The sequence below is a fragment of the Nicotiana sylvestris genome, chromosome 2 (assembly GCF_000393655.2).
Source record: "Nicotiana sylvestris chromosome 2, ASM39365v2, whole genome shotgun sequence".
Lineage (NCBI taxonomy): Eukaryota > Viridiplantae > Streptophyta > Magnoliopsida > Solanales > Solanaceae > Nicotiana > Nicotiana sylvestris.
In genome coordinates, this window is record NC_091058.1 from 85,559,980 (window position 1) to 85,582,877 (window position 22,898).

The window sequence follows — 22,898 nt, forward strand, 5'->3', positions numbered from 1 at the left end:
GTTTTGAATGCAACAAGCATAATGTAGGACTCAGTTCAGAATGAATCAAGAACTTGCATTTCCTTTTTCTTTTCCTTATACATAGTACATTTCCCCCTCAATCACAAAATTTGGAGAATCCAACATACATGTTTGGCAGCTTCATTTCCTAACTTTGAGGATTTGGCAAATAAAGTGGAGATTAAAGGGGGAGAGAAGAGGGAAAGAATATGAAAATATCACTTCAACACTCTAATTGCCATGAAAATCATGCCATGCAAGATACAACATTATTTTTTTATTGTGTATTGTCCTTCTCAACCATTGTCCAGAGATTAGCCTTTTAACTTGAAAAGCAGCAAAGATTTCTCCAAAAAGTTGATTTCTCTACTCATCCATCTTTAAGCAACAGTTAGATGTTGTACAGCCGTCCAAGATTGCTCCGGTTCCAGTTGAACTTTTCCAATCTGATATGAACGAGGGAAAATAATAAAAAGGAATAAATAGCAAATGAGGTCAAGCATCCGAAGCTTTTCAACCATAAATAAGAGAAATAACATGCAATTGGGTAGGCAACAGGTTACTAATTTTCAATTAGATCAAATGTATGTGGAAATCACATGCAGAATGTCAAAGGAAATGGGTCGAAGAAATCTAGAAACACATTTCAATGTAGTAACACAGAGAGATCCTATATAAATACCTTGGCATTTTCAACGCAAACAAAGTCTTTGTAGCTTTGTTCCATGGTCAGATGAGGGTTCCATAGAACAGCATCAGACCAGCTGCACATACAAAACACATTCAACTTGCTAAATTAGACAACTGGGGGCAAAGATAGTACTTTGACCAACTAACTCCCTGAGAACAAAGTGGCTGAGAAGTAGTATCTCACTTGCTGTTTTTGATGGATATCTTATCACCCAAACCATTATCTAGCTGTAACTCATTAGGTGCATCAAGATAAACACAGTCCACAAATCCAGGAAATGTCACCACATCCCTGTAGCAGAGAAAAATTGTCAGAATGTGGATTAGTTTCTGCAGAATGCATGAACAAATACCATTAATCTGAGAAAATACCATAAAGAAGGTATGTTCTTATTTGCAGTCATGAAAAATGATAATAAGTATATCCTGGTAGAAGAGAATGACTCTTTCTTGATCTATTTGAGACCTCATACTGACCTTTCCTCCTTGCCCTCCACAGGATTTGTCGGATCAGGAACTTTGTTTAGAGTTTTGCAACCTTTTAAGCCACTAACTGATGCACCTGTTACAGAAGCCTGGAGAATAGAACAATGGATGAAAAAGATTTTTCTTTTTGGTATAACAAGCTTACTAATGATCATGAATCAATTTTATGAGAAAGAAAATGAAATTCTTAAGGAAATGAGTTAACTTTCATCACCCCCAAAGCCAAAATGTTTGAGGGAAAAGAAAGAAAAAAGAAAAAAGGAGAGGTTTATTAGAGGGAGACAGCAGACCAAGATTATTCAGTATTGACATCTTATTTATTCTTTTGGGATTAAACAATATCTTATTATTCCATTTCCCAACACTATAATTTGACAGGCCTTGAATTCCTGATAAAGTTCAAAAGTTTCAGGAGATGTGCCCCAATTATGGAAATTTCTACTCATAAGTTGCCAGAGAAATACTTACGCGGAAGTAAGTATGAAGAGCAGTAGTAAATGAAAATGGTTCGTTGTCAGTATTTGTAACTGTGAATTCCGTGGAAAGGGTCTTCTTATCAAGAGTGATCTGCAAGAAATTGCAAAACGCAAAGTTAAAAGTTTTATCATGTATCATGCTTGATCAAAAGAATGTGGATTGTAACTACGCGTTACTGGATATGTATACAGTATACCATAGCCATCTATCACATCAAATAGGTGTTTCACCAAAGTACGTAAATGAGAGTCCCTTATCAGATTCCTTTACATAAAAGTCACATACCAGTGATAGAGTTTGGATTTGAGAGTTGTGGGCCGATAGATATAGGGAAGAGGGTAATATAACTTTCTCAGAAAAATTGGAGGGAGGTGGGGGGGTTACTTTTGAAAATTGTTTACTTCTGTTTTGCAGTACCTCCTTGGTGCTTACATTAACAAAATTTACTTACCTTTTCAAAAAAAAAATGTACTAGTTAGTTTTGAAAAATTACAAATTAACATGGGCAAACATCATTTTGAGATGCAAAGGTAGCTGGGCATTTTCCCCATAGCTCTGCCAATAGCTTTCAACGTTTCTGTATACTCAAACAGGTATTTATCCAGTTTAGCCCTCTGTGACCGGCTAATTAGCTGCAGAAGCAATCTAGGAATATGAGGATAAACAAGACGACAATTTTGATTGGTAAATGCAAAGATGCTAAAATTCTACTACTCGAACCTTGTAAAGAGCGTGGAAACTATAGTCCCACATCGCACGGCTGTAAGGGCCATCCTTTAGCTCCACAGTAACAATAGGATTCCCTTCCACATTTTCAGAGCTAACAAGAGACCAATTCATGTTCCTTCCAAATCCGTGCTGTCAATCAGATGAGCACATGTAAGACTCAAAACCAGCATCCAGAAACTGATCAGATAACTTGTCCAAGAATAAGTTGACATATTTGCGTGCCGTAATTACCAATATAACTCTAAGTGGAGCTTTAAAATATTTTTCTAGCATCTAACTAAGTGCTAGAGTTTGTTGGCAGCAGATATTGTCAGTTGAAAATTTTGTAAAAGAGTTGCTTCTCCAGTAAGAGATGCTGAGCTCTCTAACTATAAGTAGTCTAAAATATATACATCGAAACACGTGAAGCTATTTACCTGCTGGATTGGGCCAGGTCCAAATTGGGGGAAACAATGTGGTATTCCTCCACTATACAACGTAGAATAGTCAGTAAGGAAGGTGATACAACTTCTTTAGCTCTTTCAGTTTCAAATAAGAAATTTAAGATACTGCAGCAATAACAAAATTAAAGGAAAACGGAACATGTACAAAACCTGATTGGTTTTTGACCATTGAATACAGCGTCTGGTCTAACAAAAAGAAGATCTTTACTGTCTACTTTCCAAGATGTGAGACAAGCTCCAAATAGATATAGCTCTGCCTCACTGCAAAATAAGGGAAAGAAAAACTTGACATCCGACATTTTTCAGAACAACTAGTTTTTTGTCCAGATTGTGATCAGTTCAACATGAAGAACTTGGAAGATCTTCACTACCCTTGTCATTACATTACTATTTCCTTATTCATCTTTGAGAACATAGCCCAATATATTTAATCCTTCAAGATTAGACCTTTTCTGAGTAATTAATATAGTACCATTATGGTTTAGGATTAAGCTTCTACATCAAATGGCTGACTTCTGTTGCCACAACTATTTCTTACAATCCTACTTGGACAGAAAATTTACAATTTTAGCTAGCCTTCACAATCAGCAATTAATAAATTAACATCTAATCTGAACCATTAAGCTAAAAACTAAGAATGCACCTTCCATGAGGAGAAGTCAAAACGACCTTGGGTAAATTCCCCAACCCTTCAGTAGATTTCACACTTGCAAATGCCATCCCTGGATATCTGTAACCAACCGCAACCCGTTAATTCAACCAATAACCATCCACTTAAAAAGATTGCATTTTTAAGACTTACAAAGCAAAAAAAGATTGTCTTTTTGAAGAATGAATCAGTAGCTGGGGCAGAAAATTGATCGATAAAATGGGTGAAATGAAAGAAGAAAATAATACCCAAAAACTATAATTAAAAGACGGAATGGAATTTGATATAGAGAAATGAAGGTAAAACTCACCGGTTGACTCGCCTAAATTTGGAGGAGGTTAAGGGAGAGCAAGACCAAGTCATAGACAGTGCTGCCATCTTCTATTTGATGGCAAAATTTGAAGAGATTTGCAGAAAGTACGTCCTTTTTTTTATATATATATTCAACTGGACATTGCTCTCATTTTTTAATTTCTGTGTGTAGCTCCATGTTGTCCACTGAACTACTTAACTGGATATTGTGCCTTCCAACGAGTCGAATATTCTTTTTTCTTTTTTCACTTTAATTTTATATAGTTTGCTATTGTTTATTGAAGATAATTCTTGAATTTGCACTAATATTAAGTAGCAACAATGTTTTTACCATTTTTAAAAGGGGTTATTTTTATAAATCATTATTATTATTATTTTTATTTTTATTATTTATTGTTATTATCGCATTTACTGTTGCAACTTTTTGCCATTGCATTTTGACCACTTCTTTCTTAAACTAATTTCTTAACTATTCAAGTTACTTGGCTTTAAAGTTGTCACGACCCGAATTTCTAACTTCGGTACTGTGATGACGCCTAACATCTATTTGCTAGGTAATCCAACATTAGATAATTATTTAACTATTAACAACTTAAAGCCAACATTAGATAACCATTAACAACTTAAAGCCAATATTAGATAACCATTAACAATTTAAAATAGAGTGATAACAGTTGTTAACGACTAATAAAGTTGTAATACAATAAAATAAAATCATAATATAGCACGTTCTAGTCTAATCCCAAAAATTTGGAGTCACTAGTATATGAGCAATTGGAATACTACAAGTATGGTTTAAATGAAATACAATTATTTGAAATGAAATAAACAGTAAAGACAGGAATGGAATGAGACTTCAGGAACTGCGAACGCCAACAACTCTACCTTAAGTCTTCGCTGTAGAAATGATCCGAGCAGAAGCACCACTAGACATAGCTGGGACCAACATCAGTATCTGCACAAGAAGTGCAGAAGTGTAGCAGTACAACCGACCTAATGTACTTCATAAATGTCAAGCCTAATCCCGACGAAGTAATGACAAGGCTATGACAAGACGCCTACTGAGATCTTGAACAGATACATACATGAAGCAACATAAATAACAGATAAGGTTTTAACAAAATAACGGGAATGGAACATGTAGAAAAGGAAAGTACGATAAGAATAGCAAGCACAAAGTCACCAAATAAACTTCTTCCAAGATAAACAACAATGCAACCCACAAATCACAAAATCCAGAAATCAAATAAAGCGATGGAATCATCAATGGCACGGAATCACCTTTCGTGCTTTTATTCTCAACCTCACCATATAATGATGATATGATAAATGAAATGGCTTACTCTCTTCCTCACATAGTAGGATAAATGATAATAAGAAATTCAGTGCATAGCATCACCCTTCGTGCTTTAATCCTCACAATCTCTCAAATAAATGATAGCATATGCAAATAAGGCACGGCAACGTTTCGTGTTTTTCACTCTTCCTCATAAAGCAACAATAATAAACCAAGGTATCAATGCAGGAATAAATTTCACTTCAATCATACTGTTATGATAAGCAACTTAAAAATAAACGATGATCACAAAAGCGTATAATTAATGAGATAATTTTCAAATTGAAGCAGGGAAAGCATCAATTAATCAATTTCCACCCACATGCATTAACCCTAATGACAACGCGTATATACTCGTCACCTTATATATACGTCGTTCTCACACATAAATCACGTAGCAAATAGGCCAAACAAGTCATAATTCTTTCAAGTCAAAGTTAACCACGATATTTACTTCACGCTGCAATCAAGTCAATTAACCAACCACAGCTTGCCTTTTGAATAAGCCTCCAAACCAACCAATTATCGATCAAACAATTCAAAATAAGCTTTAGAAACTACTCACAAAGGAAAAAGGTTCAATCTTTGATGAATTTGATAAAGTTAACCCGGGCTCCACTTGGTCAAAACTCAAGATTCGGACCACAATCCGATTACCCATTCAGCTCCCGAACCTGGTTATGTGATTTGTTTAAATTTGTCTCAATTTGAAGTCTAAATCTCAATTTTACAAAATTTCTAATTCCCCCCCCCCCCCAAATCCCTAATTTCTACCATTGGAATTCTAGATTTGATGTTAAAGACACATGAAAAGTAGTGGGTAATTAAAAGAAAATTCGTTAAAGTTGCTCACCAATAATTGTGGGAAAAAGAAACTCTTGAAAAATTGTCTCTAGAGTATTTAGGGTTGAGAAATGGTTTAAAATGAGCTAAGTCCCGATTTTTTCCTCTTTTACCCAGTTGTGGATGTCGCAGTTGCAAAACATAGGTCGCAAATGCGAACTGTTCCCCAACCTGCATAAGTCACAATTGCGACAAAACTATCGCATTTGCGATATCCCATCCAACCGCAAATACGATCAAAGGTTCGCATTTGCGAACCTGCCTAAGCCCCATCGCAAAAGTGAAGTCTGGGATGTCAACAATTGCGAATATTTTCTTGCAAATGCGAAGACTACCCTGCCCAGTACCCGTCGGAATTGCAAGCTCAACTTCACAAAAACGGAGTTTGCATTTGCGAACAGATCATCACAAATGCGAAACCTACAGCCCATCACCAGAACTAGAGCACACCAACAATCTTCAACTAGCCCAAACTCATATGTAGCACCTCCGAAACTCACCCGAGTCCCTTGGGCTCCAAACCAAATATGCACATAAGTATAATAACATCATATAAACTCGTTCGCACGATCAAAATATCAAAATAACATCTAGAAACCACGAATCGGACATCAAAACTCATGAAATTTAAAAGAAAACTCAAGAATCTCTAGAATCACAAACCGCGTGTCCAAATCCTATCAAACCAATTCTGAATTGCACCAAATTTTGCAGACAAGTTTCAAATAGCAAAACGGGCATATTCCAAGTCTCGAAATCAAAATTCGAACCCGGTAACTATAAAGTCAACCTACGTTCAAACCTAATAAAATTTCAAACTTTCAAATTGCTAACTTTCGGCAATACAAGTCAAACCAACATAGGGACATTCGAATTCAATTTCGGGTATGCGACCAAGTCCAAATCACAATAGGAACCCACCAGAATTGTCAAAATACCGATCCGGAGTCGTTTACCCAAAATATTGACCATGATCAACTCTGTATAATTTTTAGTCAAATTTTTTATTTTCTTCAAAATTTCAGATAAAAGCTTTACGAAAAGCAACACGGACCACACATGCAAATCAAGAAATATCAAATGAAGTTACGGGAGGTCTCGAATCATGAAAATTAAGGCTAGAACTCAAAACGATCCATCGGGTCATCATAAAAGTAACAGTAAACCATCTCTATAACAATCTTGTTTGTTCCAAGATTTTTTAAGGTTATAGTAAAGTGCTGTTATATAGAACATATATTATAACATACATGTAACATAATAAATGGTTTCGAGAAAAACTTAACTTTTACCGTAAATGACTGTTATACGAGGGTGCTTTATAGATTTGATTGTAGTAACTTTTTCACCCATACTAACGCGTTTCGGGTTTAGTGATATTTTCAAACATAAAAGTTTCACAAAACATTTTTTGTGAAACCAAATCCAAAACATGCAAAGTTTTCTCAGCGTTGCCAAAACAAATTCTCCGAAAACCAAACATAAATACGATCAAACGCCACCTAGGAAATTAACATATGTCCTTTTCTGCTAATTGTAAATTCTCTTCTAGAATGAAGTACACTTTCCCTTTCTCTCAGAACACAAGCTCATCTGAGCTACATTTGATGAAAACGTACAAGAATGCACTACTTCCCAATTTCTCTCTTTCTCTTTATAAGTGCAAGCTTATCTGGCCTAAATTTGATCAAACCTACATGATTTTGTTTTTGCATATTTCATGGAGGTTACTCACGATTCTAGGTATTTTGCTCCCATATTTTGGATACTTGTCGATGTCTCTTTCGATTTTTCGCAATTACAGGTGGGTTTTAAATGAGAATGATTTATGTTGCAACCCATTCTTTCTCTTTTTCTGCTGCACCTTTTGGCCACTTCCACATTACTAATCTCAGTAGCAAAAATCATATAATTCGCAAACTTTAGGACATCAGATGTAGAAATTTCATCTTGTTCTTTACATTTGCTGTAATAGTTCTGATGAATTGGTTAAGTATAGAAAAGGTATGAATACCTCATTAATATTTGAAGTTTAGCAAGCATAGCTTTCACCAAGAAAGTGACCAAATGCTCTATTTTGGAGTGCTCGCTTCACGACTTCACGTCTTATTTGATTAGTTGATCGCTTAAATGCTTCTGCTAATTCGTATAATCTCGTAAAATTGAACTTTTATGTGGTGTATTGAAAAATATATCTAAATATCATTGTTTCAAGAAAGAAAGAAAAGAACTTTGATTGAATTCTATGAGTACTTTCGACAAGAACATGTTATTGTATGTTGATAAAGAAATGATTTATCGATAGGTGTAATAGTCAACATCAATGGAGCCTCTCCGCTGATAGAAAAACTTCTCCTATGATACCAACACGCGAGCAAGATTAATTCTTAACACTGCTGACAGAGGAGGCAGTTGTCAAAGTGTTTGCTTCAACTTAGTCTAGCATGAAAGCTCAGGACTAAGGTTTGCATTCTCTACTAACATCTGCTGATCATGCATTTATATTTCATATTTCTCTTACTGCAAAAGTGCTTTCTGCTTACCGATAAACTATGATACAATAAGAATCTAAAAGCATTAAGCTGTACGTAACTTTAAAATGGAAACATTTAAAGCATTTAAACATCACTAGTATTATTGACTTCAAAGCCCTCATCAAAAAATGGATCTACAAGCATTTGATGTCCTTTCAAATAGCACCCATCAATCCCTATAATTGGTCTACATCCAGCTACTAACCCTTGTTTACAAGCTGCATAGCAAACGTAGAGCGTAAAAAATCTTTTCTTGCCTCTGACAATTGTTCTTGGATAATCATCCATCATCCAGCTTCAAAATACATGTAGTCCTTGGATTACTCCTTCATAGCTCTGCACAATGGTCCCGCAACATATTAACTTGTTCTTCTTTGGTTCCTGTAATTACGTCTAGTGCCTTCCCCTTTGCCCTGTAAGATTGTTATCTACGAAGTGTCCACTTGCGAGTTCTTTTCACATGAGCTTGAAATTCTTTTACTGCCCAGCTTGGTTGTCACATGAATGATTAGGGCCTATTGTCTTGATCATGATAGGTTCATCTTGATTAGCATTTTATGCGAATTATGAACCATTTTGAGTTTGGCACGTTACAAATTGCTCTTGACCTCCTAGTTCATTCTTTACAAGCTTAATGTCTCCTTTTCTTCATCATTGCATGTATATCAACTGTTGCAACTTTTTGCCATTTGCATTTTGACCATTTCTTTTTTAAAACTATTTTTTTAAAAATAATTCAGGCTAGTTAGCTTTAATATATCTTTTCCACCCATATTAATCAATTTAGGTTTAGTGATATTTTCAGACGCAATAGGTGGCGTAATATGCAAATTTTTTCAAAAGCCAAAGTCAAAACTAATTCTCCCAAAACCAAACATAAATCAAACCCCAAACCCATCAAGCACCACCTTAGGAAATTAAAATGTCTTTTTCTTCTGCTGTTTTTTAACAAAATAGCTAGGATGTTGGTTTTCCTGAAGTATAGACAGTTACTTTAAAGTGTTTTCTTGGTTTTATGGGGGCATCTTGGCATTATCTTATATGGATGATTGAAATATTTTAGGACATCCAGGTGCTTAATTAGATTAATTCATGTTTGCTATAGTTGATAAATTTATCAAGTCAAAAGCAAGTATCGACATATGTATTTCAATGCAACTAATAGATATTAAATGAATCAGGGAATTTCATAAAAACAACAGTCCAAAATCTTGTGGACCTTTATTACAACTCAAACTACAAACAAATCCAAACGAATCTCTTTAATTTTCTTGATAGAAACTCCTTTCTTAGATGTGTATGATCCTTGAAGCCTTTTGCCTCCATATGGAACATGAAGCAAAATTTGTAAAGATGCACAAGATATCCATCTGTATAGATAAGAACGAAGGCCTGGTGAATTAGCAGCGTGGAAGATCCTTGGGTGGAGGCAGAATATTATGATCTGATCCTGGTCCATTTTCCACTAAAAATGCTGTTTTAAGTCCCCATCCTGTGTGCAACTCCAGATGACAGTGGAAAAACCAGACCCCTTCACAAAAAATTGGATATGTTAAGAATAAATGAGAAACAATATATAGAAAAAGTTCATTAACTAAAGTTGGTTGTAAACTAGGTACCTGGATTATCAGCTCTGAACCGAATAGCAGTCCAACCACCCGTTGGAACACCTACAGTATTTCTTTCTACAGGATCAACCAAGTTATATTTTGCTGGATCCTTTTTGGGATCAAAGTTTCCGACGCCAGTTCCAACCACAAAGAAATTGTAGCCGTGGAGATGGAAAGGATGTGATTCCACTGATAACAAGTTGGTGTCCTGAATTACTATTTCAACTGTGGAATTGAAAGCAATTTTACTAAGCCTTGTGCCTAGATTTGTCCGTAGGTTGGCTGTAAGAGGTGCCCCTGTAAAATTGAATGGAGTAGGTGGTTTGTCTGGGAAATCTGGAGTGTACACACCCTTAATGTTGAAGTAATGAGCTTGAAGAAGTGCAGTTTGTGGCATGCTAAAGGTAATGTTGTTGAGAGAAGCTGTAAACCGAGTTCCATTTAGACAGGTGGGACAAGGATTTATTCCTAGGCCTACTGTAAGCAAGAGGTGTCGATCAACATTTAGGGGAACATTTGCTGGATATTTAGGGGTATTTAGGCTTCTGAGTTTAGAGTTATAGGTCAAAGCAAAGTTTGTGTCATTTTGTTCCGGCAAGGTTGGAAGTTTTGGCAGTAGAGTTTGTGGGATTCCCTTGTACTGGAATATAGCAGTAGCAGTCTTGTTATCCACAGAGATTGGAGCATCCATAAATGCTCTTGCAGCCATGAAGTATCTTCCTGGAACTTGGTTGGCACGAACCAGAACGTTTGTTGTCTGGCCTGGCGCAATCAGAATGGCCTCTGTGCTGAATGGTTTCGTGTACACTGCATCAATTTCCACCACCGTGAAGGTATGATTAGCCAGCGCAAAAAAAAGCTCATCATTGAGAGCAGCATTGACGATTCTCAACAGGTATGTCTTCCCTTTTTCAACTTCCATGGCAAAAGTATCTGAAAAAGATATGCAAATATTAAATGATGTTGGAGTTGAACACTCTAACAACCATATTTTTCCTCATATACAAGGTTGAAATACTCCAGTCAATGTCAATCTTACGTTTCTCAGAACATGGGAAAAGAGGCCCTGGCTTTCCGTTGATTGTATGGGCATCAGACATATTAGGAGGTATGCCCAAGGCGTTTCCTTGTTTCTCGACTTCTTCAACATCAGCATTCCACCATTCTCCTGCAGCATGATCAAATGAAGCAACGTCGTGTTTTATTCATGCTTTGCCATAAAAGAAGTTCAACAAATTTCGGGGTCGAATTCTATATATATTAATGAATGCCACACTCACCTAGTACAAGTACTTCTTCCCTATCTGGTTGAGGGAAAGGGAAGGGAGTTCCTTGTTGTGGCATGATAACTATAGCACCATAGACTGTTGCCCTTAGCCAAAGAATGTGTGCATGCCACCATAAGGTTCCTCTTTGTCCTGTTATATTGAAGTCATAAACATAGCTATTTCCTGTCTGAATAGGGCACTGTGTTATGTAGGCTGGCCCGTCTGCCCAACCATTGCGATATTGTTTCAATCCATGCCTGCAAGAATCAGAATAAGAACACTGATTATCTGAAATTCTGAGACTTGAAAGAGTTTTGCCATGTGAATTTAATGTTTCTTACCAGTGGATGGACAAGTTATATTGTGCATAGTTAGTAACATTGATTTGAACTCTATCTCCTTCTCTAGCATATATAGTTGGCCCCGGAAATCTCCCATTAACTGTAACAATTGGTTTTGCATGGCATAATCTGCTCACATTTGCCACTTGAACCTGTAAAAGACAGAAAGTTGGCCATGATGAAAAAATGAGGGTATAAAACAAAACATTAGCTACGAACCAAACACTAAACAAAAGCATATTTTTTTGAAAATTGGAGGCACAAACATCAAACTGATATTTCTTGAGGGCAGCCTCAGCAGGTAGACAAATGAAACAAAGAAATCCAATGACGAGGAAGCCTAGGACTGGACAGAAACTTGTCTGCTTTGCCATTTTTCTTAGCTAGAAAGTCTCAAACAACAACTGTGTGAATGGATGATGAGAAAAGGAATTAAGAGGCATATTTATATAAGTGAAATGGTAGAGACAATTTGTTCAGAGGGAAAGGAAGTTGTAACAGAGATTAGGTAGAAAAGGATTTCAATGGGCTGTACTACAAAGCTTTTAAGCAAAATTCAGATGTAGACATTTTTAAAGCTTTGACTAACGTAGAGGCTAAATTCAAAATCCACCACACTCAAGCTAAAAACGAGGAGTAGAAAAATAAACATTAGCATATGAAGTTTATCTTAACGGTAAAGAAAAGAAGTTCGTCTAGATTGTTTGGTGCTATAGTATAAGAAGGTGCATGTTAATTAGCATGTAAAATGAGGCAGACCTCAAGTAATATTTGACGGCAGTTTCATTGGCTGGTCAAGTCATAGCATTTGATTTCGACATAGATTAAATGTTTTTATAGTCATGTAGACCTACTATAAGTTTCACCATTTTTCTTATGTTTTTTGTGGGTAATTTATTTTCTATGACACTGAAATAGCACCTTCCGCCATCTGAGTTGTCTATCCTTTACTCTTCTCTCAACTAAGTATTTCTCTCTTCTTTTCTTTTTTCTTCTTGCCTTGGTGTTATTTAAAAAAAAATTGACCGAGTGAGGGAGGGGAACGTAAAAGATTGAAACCTTAATAGAACTGTATCCGCGCACTTCAAAAGGTTTGGGTAAAGTTTACAATCACTACTTTAATGAATTTTAGAAATAAAATGAACCACTAATTGATTCGATTATGTTTCTGAAATCAAAACATTATACAAGGTTTAAATAGACTGCAGCACTATATAGAAAACATTACAAATTAACTTTGCGAACTTTATGCAATTAATCAACCCTCTTTATCATTGAAATATAGTACTAAAATCTGTATTACTATTTTGATTAATTTGAGAAAATATCTCAGGGAGTGAGGTACAAACAGAAAGGCTCTAATTAGTTTACTTAAGAATGAGCAAAGACACTAGAGAATCGACGTTTCTAAACTTGTATCAATTTCGTCATGTAGTCCCTGAACTGTTTATTTTCTAGTATTTGATTTTGTTTCACTTAGTTTTTTTAAACAAATGTTACCGTCTAACACCTCTAAACTGAAACATTGGATAATTGACAAGTACTCCCAAAGGTTTAGAATTTTCGCATATATACAAGACTTAAACTTATTTACCCGGTTTGTCTAAGTTTTTATATTTGCAGAAAATAACTAACGGATTTTACAAAAAATTATACAAATTCTATCAAAATCTACAGTTTATCTACCACAAAAATATAATCTTTTTGTATATAATTCGGTCAAAACCTACAATTTACATACAATTTATATACAACTTGTATACAACCTTGTAAGTTGTAGATATTTTGTATACTATTTTTACACTTGATATACAAAATATATACAATTTGTTTATGTCTTTTTTTTCGAAGTTCAATCTATAATTCCAACCAAAACCACCTCTAATATTCACCAAATTCTCTCAAAATTGAGATATAAACTTCAAAAGATATTCTCGATCATTTGCAACAACAATCCAAACAAAAAAATAATTTTGCAAATCATCCAAACAAAAAATAATTTTGCAAATTTTGATTTTCGATTATTTCTCGAAAAACTGATTCGATTGATGGGATTTGGTATGAGATCGATTATCTCGATGAGATTGATATTCCAATCTTTCTTCTTAGAACGTATTGATTTGACCCCATAAGTGGGACCATATGTTGCCGCAAGAAGCAAAACCCTGTATTTCTTCTAGAGAATCTCCTAATTGTTCCAGAGCAACTAGAAAGAGATTCTTTAACCATAAAGAATTCGGTTCAGATATAGAATACCTATCCAGAAGTTTTCGCAACTCAATTATAGATGATGTAATCATCAAAGATTTGACTTTTTCGAACTCTGTCTGTAACTCACTAGATTTAAAGCTTCTAAGTTTTCTAATGGGCAATGGCTATCAATGGAGTTTAAGCTCATGATACACAACCAACTTCAATTTAGTTTCAATTACACTATCAATTAATTTCAGTTTAGTTTCAAACACCACTCTTGTCGGCAATTTCTTGTTTATTCATCTAAAAAAAATTTGGTAACCCCTTTGTATTGGTACATATTCAATGGCTTTTAACGAGTTGAATTATTTTTTTTCACCATTTTTCAAAGCTCGAGTATGTTCATCTGCAAAAGCCGATGCGAAGAGGAACGAGAGAGAAATATCTATAAAGAGAAGAAAAATAGAGAAGAATAAAACCTAAAATGGATAAGATTGGAATCTAATATGTTATTTGTATATAAATGGTAAATTGTATATGCTAATGTAATTAAGTAATAACCTCTCTATGAGGGGTAAATAAGTTTATAATGTAGTATAAATAGGTAAAAATCCCTATTATAAATTAGAAAGAGAAAAAAATTAAACCTATGCATAAAAACATTTATAAATTCTTAACGTCTAGATTATCAAAAATTTAAAATAAATAAGAGTTTACAAATTATGGCCATCTATAATACATGTTAAAGTAATAGATATGTGAAATTCAGTAAAATTAATAAGAACAGTTTCATTTGAACAATACTATTGTACGTTACTAATTTTTTTTTAAATTTTATTTGTTGTTTCATTGGATCATGAGTTTTATAAATAAAATGAAAATTTAATTTTATTAATACAATTACCAATTCTCAAAAATAAATGAAGAATAAGTTTTGTTATCTTGCAAAGGATAGAAACTTACAATAGTTCTGTAAAATATCTTTTGAATACGATTAAAATTAAAATGCGTGAACTCTCATCTTTCTATAGTGCTCACTTTGAGTAAAATTATCATAACTTTTAGTTTTGCAAAGAAAAGTTCAAGGACAAATCATTCAAACTGTTGGAAAATGAATTTCAAAGGCTACAATTTCCCTTTAGAAATCATGGTCAAATTCTTTCTATGAATTATATGGTTCTTACTAGTAGATATTGTATTTAAGGATAGTTTAGTCATTTTTATGTACATGTAAAATACTATAAATATCTCTCCGTGTACTACGATACAGATTGTTGTGAAATACACATTGTCACATGATATCAGAAGTCCAGGTCATCTCTATATTGATTATTCCTCTCTTTCATCAAATTATGGTTTCCTCTTCCCCTACGGAATCAACACCTTCTCCACCTACCTCCATGGTAAAGGCTTCTTCCCTTCTCCCATCATCTCATTATGTTATTTTTATCTCGAACATTAAGAATCTTATTGCCACGGTTCTTGATTACATAAATTATATATTATGGAGAGAATTTTTCTTGCCTGTTTTCAAGGGTCATGGTATCTATGGCTTCATTGATGGAAGTATCCCTTGTCCCGAGCCTTCTATTTCTTGTGATGATGACACATCTGTGTCTAATCCCGCTTTCAGATAATGGGTTCAACTGGACTTTTTTGTTCTTTCACGGATTCAGGCAACAATTTCTCAAGAGATTCTCCAGGCTATAATCAAGCCGCCACACCATACTCTCACTGCTAGGGATGCTTGGCTTCAAATTAAGCGTCCATTTCGTGACCAAGTCAGTTTCCAAACTCTTCAACTCAAGGTCCAGTTTCACAATCTTAGGAAATGTGATCTTTCAATAAATGAATATGTTCACCGTTTCAAGTCCATTGCTGATGCGTTAACATATATCCATTGGTAATCTCGTTTCTGATTTGGATCTCGTTTTACAAATACTTTCTGGCCTACCTCCTGAATATATGTCTGTGAGCACTTCTATCTGTACTCGTATCCTTCCTCCCACCTTTGTTGAAACCAGATCCCTTCTTTTTCTTCATGAAGCTCAGTTGAGTAGTATCTCCCATCCACCTAAAGATAATTCTACTACTGCTTGTATGACTAAGCTAGATTAGTACGATCAATAACTTGGCCTTTATTACAACCCATATTTTTGTACGGGAAAGTACGTCGTAAGTCCGTTGATGTAAGCTCAGAAATGAGATCCTCTTGGAAAGTATATAAAGTGATTTAATGGTGTTACATCCCATTTTTTTCTTGCAAGCCTTTGAGAGTTAATATTCAAGGATAAATATTTACAAGGGTACATGTTGTTACACCACGTACTTCAGATGTTACTATCATTATAGGATTATCTAATGCAAACTCAAAAAGGATGAAATCCTTCTACAAGGACAAGAAAGGTTTGCCGAAGTGTTATGCAAGTTAAGATAAATATGATACTTGTTAATCATGATTTAAATGAGTTTAAAGCCATGATATAACTATATATGATGTTTGTATATGGAGTATAAAGTTTGAGAATAATCGGATTTAAGTTGCGAAAAAACCGACTAAGGATTTGTCTTGTAATGAAGCTTTTTGAGTAATAAATTTCGTGTGCTATATGAGGTCTTTTTGGGACATATTATATATCAAATTAAAGGTCTTGGAATGTAGTTTCCAACGCTCTTAACTGTTTGCTCATACGACACCCGGATAAAAAGTTATAAGTATTGGAAGACGAGCCAATTATAGGGTGCCAAGTAGCACCTTTTGACTTTTCAACAAAATGGAGATTATCTCCTTTATCTCGTCTCTTTCTGCATATTTCCAGAGAGCACGACCAAATAATACCCCTAACATCACCCTTAAGCTCTATACAAAGGTTTCAAATAATACCATCATCCCGGGCACGAAATCACGAAGCAATAACACAAGAACGATCCCCACGACGTAAGTATTGCTATATAACCTTTCTTTTTCTTTATAGTTTGAGTGTTGGAAGGTATTTAATAGTTAAGAAAATTCTTAATTTTTGGTTTTAAGCTCTTAAATATCAAGTAAGGTTGATTAATTCATTTCATAATATTTAGAACTCACGGGAAGGTGATCGGAAGCCGTGAGTTCGAGTTATTTGATTTGTAATGGACTGTTTTGTGGGCTATTTCGTGTAGCTTTTGGGCTGTATCTTTTGCTGATATTTAATGGAGTTTTTGGAGGATAAATAGTTTGAAGAAATACCACATATTTGTGAAATAATGGATTAGTCATTCTTTGTAATATTTCCGGGGTGTTGGACACTACTATAGTCGTTGTTTTTGGTATGAATTGATTGGGGTGTGTTGGGCTGTTGTAAGCTAAATATAATATAGATTTCGACTTGCATCTACTGTAGGAGGTAATTATATTGTGTTCCAACAAGTGCTTAAGGTTATATTGACATCGGTTGAGTTAAATGGATGAACTAGACATGAACTAGTGAATAAAGTTGCTAATTAAGAATAATTGGAGTTGTGGATCATTTTCTTTGTTATGGATATATGGTATAAGGTTGGAATTATTGATGAATGACTTCATTATCATGTTAATGATACTATTAATTTAAAGTAAAAAGTCTATAAGGGATGATAAGGGATATACGAATTCCAATTGGAGCTTGTCGCTCGTCGTAAAATAGTTATGACTTGTTGTAGTTTTATGGTGTCTTGTTATTGATAATTGGTATTGATGGATTTCTCTGGTAATTGTTGTTGGTATATGGTATTGGAGGAGGCTCTTGTTACTGGGGAGATGCTGCCCGAATTTATATAAATGAGCTACAAGTTTAAGTTGCAAACTTAGCCTTTATTCAACACTAATTTTGAATCTCCTTATGCAATGGTAGATTGAGTTGAGTTGTTTGAAGAGTTGCTTAAGATGTATTAAGGACTCACCATGGTTAAGGTATGTTAAGGCACTTCCCTCTTTCTTTTGGCATGATCTAAAGTGAAATGAATACACTATTTCGTAACAGATCTACTCCTAGAAACTAAGGTTGCCCATGTTGTTCTTTCCTTATAAAGTTATTCTAAGCAAGTATGTATGATCCTCGAATCCTATAGAAGCTCATATTGATGGTATGATGTCCATAATGTTAATCGAAGGTGCAACGACCTTAAGTCACTTCAAAAGGTTTAGAACGTGATTCCATGAGTTTAGCATGCATTATATATAATATCTATTTTACTCTACCGAGCCGCACTATAGTAGGCCGGGTACGATATATATTGTGTAACCACTGATCAGTTGGATTTACCGAGCTCCACGTGGCCGGGTACGATTCTACCGAGCCTTATGATGGCCGGGTACGTTTTTACCGATTCCTCTTTGAGGCCGGGTACGATATGATGATGATGATGATGATGATGCCTACAGACGCGTATATTTTTAAAAGTTTATGTATATATATGTATTACGCATTTCATGTCAGCAGCCCACAGAGGCACGCAGATGTTACAGGTTGTATCTCCTCTATCTCTCTTTATATTACTATTCTTGTTTATGCTTTCTTGCTTTACATACTCGGTACTTTATTGGTACTGACGTCCCTTTTGCCTGGGGACACTGCGTTTCATGCCTGCAGGTCCCAATTGATAGGTTGACATTCCTCCTAGTAGGCTATCAGCTCAGCGGAGGTGTTGGTGCACTCCACTTGCTTCGGAGTTGCCTATTTGGTCAGTATGCTTTAGATATATACTGATTGACATGGTGGGGCCCTGTCTCGACCTTTATGATTTTATGAACTCTTAGAGGCTTGTAGACATATGTTATGTATATGAAAATCATATGGCCTTATCGGCCTATGTTCAGTGTATGAGTTATCACTTTGGTTTTATAGGCACGTATGTCACATGTATAAGTTTTCATGTCATGTCAGGTCGTCCAATATTTAGTATTCCCTTATATTTTATTTTTGTTATCTCATGACGACCTTTCTAGGCTATTTGCTCATGATATTATGATATGACAGATACGTTATGTTGGTACTCGGTTAAGTAAGGTATCGGGTGCCCGTCACTGCCCATTGGTTGGGTCGTGACAGAAGTGGTATCAGAGCAGTTCTGTCCTAGGAAGTCTACAAGCCGTGTCAAGTAGAGTCTTGTTTATAGGTGTGTTGTGCACCACACTTATAAGCATGAGGCTACAGGGCATTTAGGATTGTCACTCTTTCTTCTTGTTCTAGATCGTGTGCTAGATCTCTGTTATAAGAATTCAAACTCCTAAATTTTGTTTTATTCATAATACAATGATACTTACATCCAGAAAGATAGTTGGTAAGAGGTTGAATTTTGATGCGAAAGAGTTGAGTCAGAGGAACTCGATTTTGCATCATGCTTATGATGACTAAATATGAGGTCTTCAACAGATCATATGTGTATTTAGATGTGTAAAGCTCTTGATAAGGATCCCTAAGACAAGAATATCTATCCACTCGTATGGTAAAAAGGAATAAGAGAATCGGAAAGTAGACACAAGTTTCACCAAGTAAAACAAGCAAGATGCTGAAGGGTACGAGGTACCTAGTTAATGAAGATTATCAGTATTTACAATTCAGGCAGAGAAATGTAAGTATTAGTGTCACCTTCAATATTATGGAGATATATACAATTGGCCAAACCCATCTGAGTTATGCCATATGGGAGCTAACAAATATAGTTTAAGAGAAGAATGTGATATCAAGATTCAGTTCCGGTTTGAGTAACCCAAAGATTATGGATAGATTGTTATCATTAACTAATGTTTCCGAAAGATGGTGCAAATGTGGTAATAGATCTCCTTATGAGATACCCAAATGGTGAACTCTAGAGTAGTACAATCAAATATAAATACTGGAATATTCAGAAATTTCAGAAGATAGGCAGTGGGATCCTAAAAGGGACAAATATTTACCTTAGTATGACTCTAGCCCTAAGTAAAAACAAAATAGGAGAATGTTAGGCATTCCAAAGAGCCAGTAAGATGAAGCTAGGGGAGCAAAAAGGGAAAGAACTTTTTGTTGGAATTTTCAGAATAAAGTGATAGACAAAAAGTATTATCCGGAGAATAAGAAGAGAGTAAATGAAGCATTATGAGTAAGATGTGATATATGGGTGATAATAGTAAATCAAAATATGACACGATGATAGAGTCTATAGTCAACTGAAGGAAAATACAAGAAGTGATAGTCCTTGAGGCAATAAAAGAGTATAAACCATAAAGTCATATCCTTATTTCGAGAAGTGAGTTGGTGACTTCAGCGTGATTACAAGGAGGAAAGGTTAGACCCCAGAGTAATAAAAATCAGTATGGGCTGGTGAACAAGATAAACTGAACATGAATTAGGGACTGAAGGATTTTATAATGGTTGATATCATGAGAATTTCAGAGATAATATTCCGACAATAATAGAATGGACAACAAAATAATAACATTTAAGGTTCATTCAGGAAGATGCTTCCCAAAGCAAGCACGTGGAGCAGAGTTAAGCCTAAGGGAGTAAGTGTGCCACTTACACTAAGTGTCACCCTTATGCGTAATAAATTCAATTATCCCCGGTATAGAAAGGTTACCGCAAGGCGAGTAAGATGTTAGTGAAGATGTGAAAAAAATGACAAAATGAAGAGGTAACTATGGAATAGTAAATGAGGAATGCGACAAAAGGGTGAAAGGAATGAGATTGCATCTATTTAGATCCTATAGATATGATATGACTCCAAAACATTATACAAGTATGATACCGGAGAGAAGCGGTAAGGGTTGCACACCCGATGATTGATAAAGAAGTACAAATGAACACTTGATATATAAGGAGTCAGTGTGAGAGGTAACTTAAGACAAAGTAATTAACTAAAGAGAGATTACACAGAATATAGATATGAGAATGGACCAACGAGTAGTTTGTAGTTGATTTAGGAAGAGCCAAGTTATGGCTATACAAGAGGTTATAAGCAAATCAGCAGATCATGCAAGATAAACATAGTGAATCCTAATCTAGCAAATTCAGTCTCGCAGATATGATGTCGTAACCTTGAGAAATGTTCAGATAGGAGTTGGAGTATTTAAAGGTATTGTATAAGTGTTACGGAAATAATGGAGAGCGCCACTAAGGAGATAATCAAAATCTGAGTTTAGAATTAACACAACGAGTACAAGGGCACGAAGGTATGTAACTAAGGATGTTTGTAGGCGAGTAAGAATATCGAAAATTCCTTCGGGTATATAGTATAAAAAGATCGTAACTTTACAAGATCCAGAAGGTCTCCTTAAGTAATACAAAGAAATACTAGCTGAGGAAATAAGGAAGAAGGCTTCAACTTAAGCATAATGACATAAAGAAGATATGGTTGGGTAACAACAGTCCCACTACAACATTGTATGTACTCAATACGAAAGTGGAACCTATCGTGACTAATGAACGGGAAGTCAAAAGTGATATTTGAGATCAAATGAGTTATAGGAAATTCAAGTATTGGTGGGAAATAAAATAAGCCAAGTATTCATGCAACAAGTGGCAAAACGACCAGGAAAAGTGATTGCTTACATTTAAAGAACGCTGAGAAGGCACGAAAGGAATTATTCAATCAATGATCTAGAGTTAATTACGTTGTGAATGCACTTAAGACTTCAGAGTTATATCCATGCAGCATATATGTTGACATTCATACAGCTATAGGAGACTCTAGTATAAGTTAAAAGAAAGAATTAAGTCCACGCACCTATAAAGGCTTGAATTGTTAAAAGATTATCTCATGGATGCTACATAGAGTCCATGAAGGGCTAATGTAATAGCTAATACCATAAGCTGAAGATTGGAAGATAGCCTAAGCTTAATTAAAGGCTGATAAAGAAGAGGAAGCTCGAAAGTTACATCACGAGTCCGATTGTTAGACCCAGATGATTATAGAAATCGTGACTCAAACCATAGCAGGAATACTTTTAATAGTAGAGGTATAAAAGAGATAGTACAACAATCATATTCTATAAAAGCTCTACGATAAATCAATTAGAAGAGTACCATCCTCATAAGACGTTAATGCGAAGCTCCCACCAGATTGTGTATGCACCAGGGTTGCAAGTATTATAGTAGAGCTTTAAGGTATGGATGTGAATTCCACTAATGTAGAAGGGAGGTTATGAAATTGATAGAATATACGGTGCGAGATTTAAAGGTAAGTATGGTAAATATGAGTGAGAAGATGGAAATAATAGGCAAGGTCTCAGGATTAAACCCGTCAAAACAAGAGGTCTAATGATTTCCATGAGCTATAGAAAGCTCGGTACACTTTGAATGAACTTAGAGGAGTATAAGAACATGAGCAATTAGAAGAGATGGATTACTGCTGCCCTGGTAGTAGAATAAGGGTGTAATTGTGATTGTTAAGAGAATAACGTTTGGGCCTTCGATTGAGTAATGATTTAAAGAAAAGAGATTTTATGGATGACACGGTATTAGAATGCCCCCATAAGATTAATACGTTGGGATGTTATGAAAATGCAGTTATTGAAGTATAGTATCATCCCTAAGTGCATCAAGAATATCACTTCAGATGTTCCCTGATGAGACGCGAGCCTTAGTGACAATGTATTACATCCGAGGCGATGGTTGGAGTTAGTGAAAGACTTTGACGTTTATACTTTATATCATCCAGGGAAAGAGAATGGAGTAGTCAACGCCCTCAATCGTAGATCTATGTTTAGCCTATCATATTTAAAGGTATAGAAGAGTGAGATAGCTTGCGAGCTTCATCTGCCAGCTAATCTTGGAATTCGATTACTAGATGCAGGTGGTACCAAAGTTACTACTTAGGACATGGAAACCCCATCTTTAGTAACTGAAGTGAAGGAATGCCAGTATGAAGATCATGTGCTAGATCATTAAAGAGATACAACCCCTCAAAAGGAGAAAACACTATTTGAGATTACAGGAGATGGAGTCCTCAGATATCAAGGTCGATTATATGTTCCTAATGTGGCAGGGTGAGAT

General features: G+C 35.3%; 2 protein-coding genes and 2 long non-coding RNA genes across 5 annotated transcripts; 2 read left to right on the forward strand and 2 right to left on the reverse strand.

Annotated features, from left to right (window-relative positions):
• Positions 1–34: 34 nt before the first annotated feature.
• LOC104240610 (putative glucose-6-phosphate 1-epimerase) lies at positions 35–3,956 on the reverse strand. Its single transcript, XM_009795477.2, has 10 exons — positions 3,785–3,956; positions 3,469–3,555; positions 2,976–3,086; positions 2,799–2,850; positions 2,374–2,511; positions 1,645–1,743; positions 1,168–1,265; positions 875–982; positions 683–764; positions 35–446 (listed from the first exon to the last, which is right to left on the reverse strand). Exons 1-10 carry the CDS (start codon positions 3,850–3,852, stop codon positions 381–383), a joined length of 909 nt encoding a protein of 302 aa, XP_009793779.1. The 5' UTR covers positions 3,853–3,956; the 3' UTR covers positions 35–380.
• A 3,470-nt stretch (positions 3,957–7,426) lies between these two features.
• On the forward strand, positions 7,427–11,725 carry LOC104240612 (uncharacterized). 2 transcript variants are annotated; one of them, XR_714490.2, is made up of 4 exons: positions 7,427–7,769; positions 8,271–8,428; positions 10,115–11,004; positions 11,118–11,725. It is a non-coding gene; the product is annotated as an uncharacterized lncRNA (long non-coding RNA). The 2 variants fall into 2 exon arrangements; XR_011405385.1 differs by having other exon boundaries at positions 7,427–7,708.
• On the reverse strand, positions 9,613–12,145 carry LOC104240613 (laccase-11-like). The gene is made up of 6 exons (XM_009795478.2): positions 11,985–12,145; positions 11,719–11,870; positions 11,390–11,634; positions 11,149–11,277; positions 10,119–11,042; positions 9,613–10,030 (listed from the first exon to the last, which is right to left on the reverse strand). The coding sequence occupies exons 1-6, from the start codon at positions 12,090–12,092 to the stop codon at positions 9,900–9,902; spliced, it is 1,689 nt and encodes a 562-aa protein (XP_009793780.1). The 5' UTR covers positions 12,093–12,145; the 3' UTR covers positions 9,613–9,899.
• Positions 12,146–16,757: 4,612 nt separating this feature from the next.
• LOC138886353 (uncharacterized) lies at positions 16,758–18,659 on the forward strand. Its single transcript, XR_011405042.1, has 3 exons — positions 16,758–16,849; positions 17,781–17,839; positions 18,519–18,659. It is a non-coding gene; the product is annotated as an uncharacterized lncRNA (long non-coding RNA).
• The last annotated feature ends 4,239 nt before the right edge of the window (positions 18,660–22,898 follow it).

Bases quoted from the DNA above. Each gene is read 5' to 3' on its own strand.
- LOC104240610 (XM_009795477.2), bottom strand. From the start codon at position 3,852: ATGGCAGCACTGTCTATGACTTGGTCTTGCTCTCCCTTAACCTCCTCC. The intron at 3,556-3,784 runs GTGAGTTTTACC...GGTTGGTTACAG, and splicing joins AAATTTAGGCGAGTCAACCG to ATATCCAGGGATGGCATTTG. The intron at 3,087-3,468 runs GTGCATTCTTAG...CTTATTTTGCAG, and splicing joins TTGACTTCTCCTCATGGAAG to TGAGGCAGAGCTATATCTAT.
- LOC104240613 (XM_009795478.2), bottom strand. From the start codon at position 12,092: ATGGCAAAGCAGACAAGTTTCTGTCCAGTCCTAGGCTTCCTCGTCATT. The intron at 11,043-11,148 runs GTAAGATTGACA...TATCTTTTTCAG, and splicing joins TTTCCCATGTTCTGAGAAAC to ATACTTTTGCCATGGAAGTT. The intron at 10,031-10,118 runs GTACCTAGTTTA...TTTTTTGTGAAG, and splicing joins GTTCAGAGCTGATAATCCAG to GGGTCTGGTTTTTCCACTGT.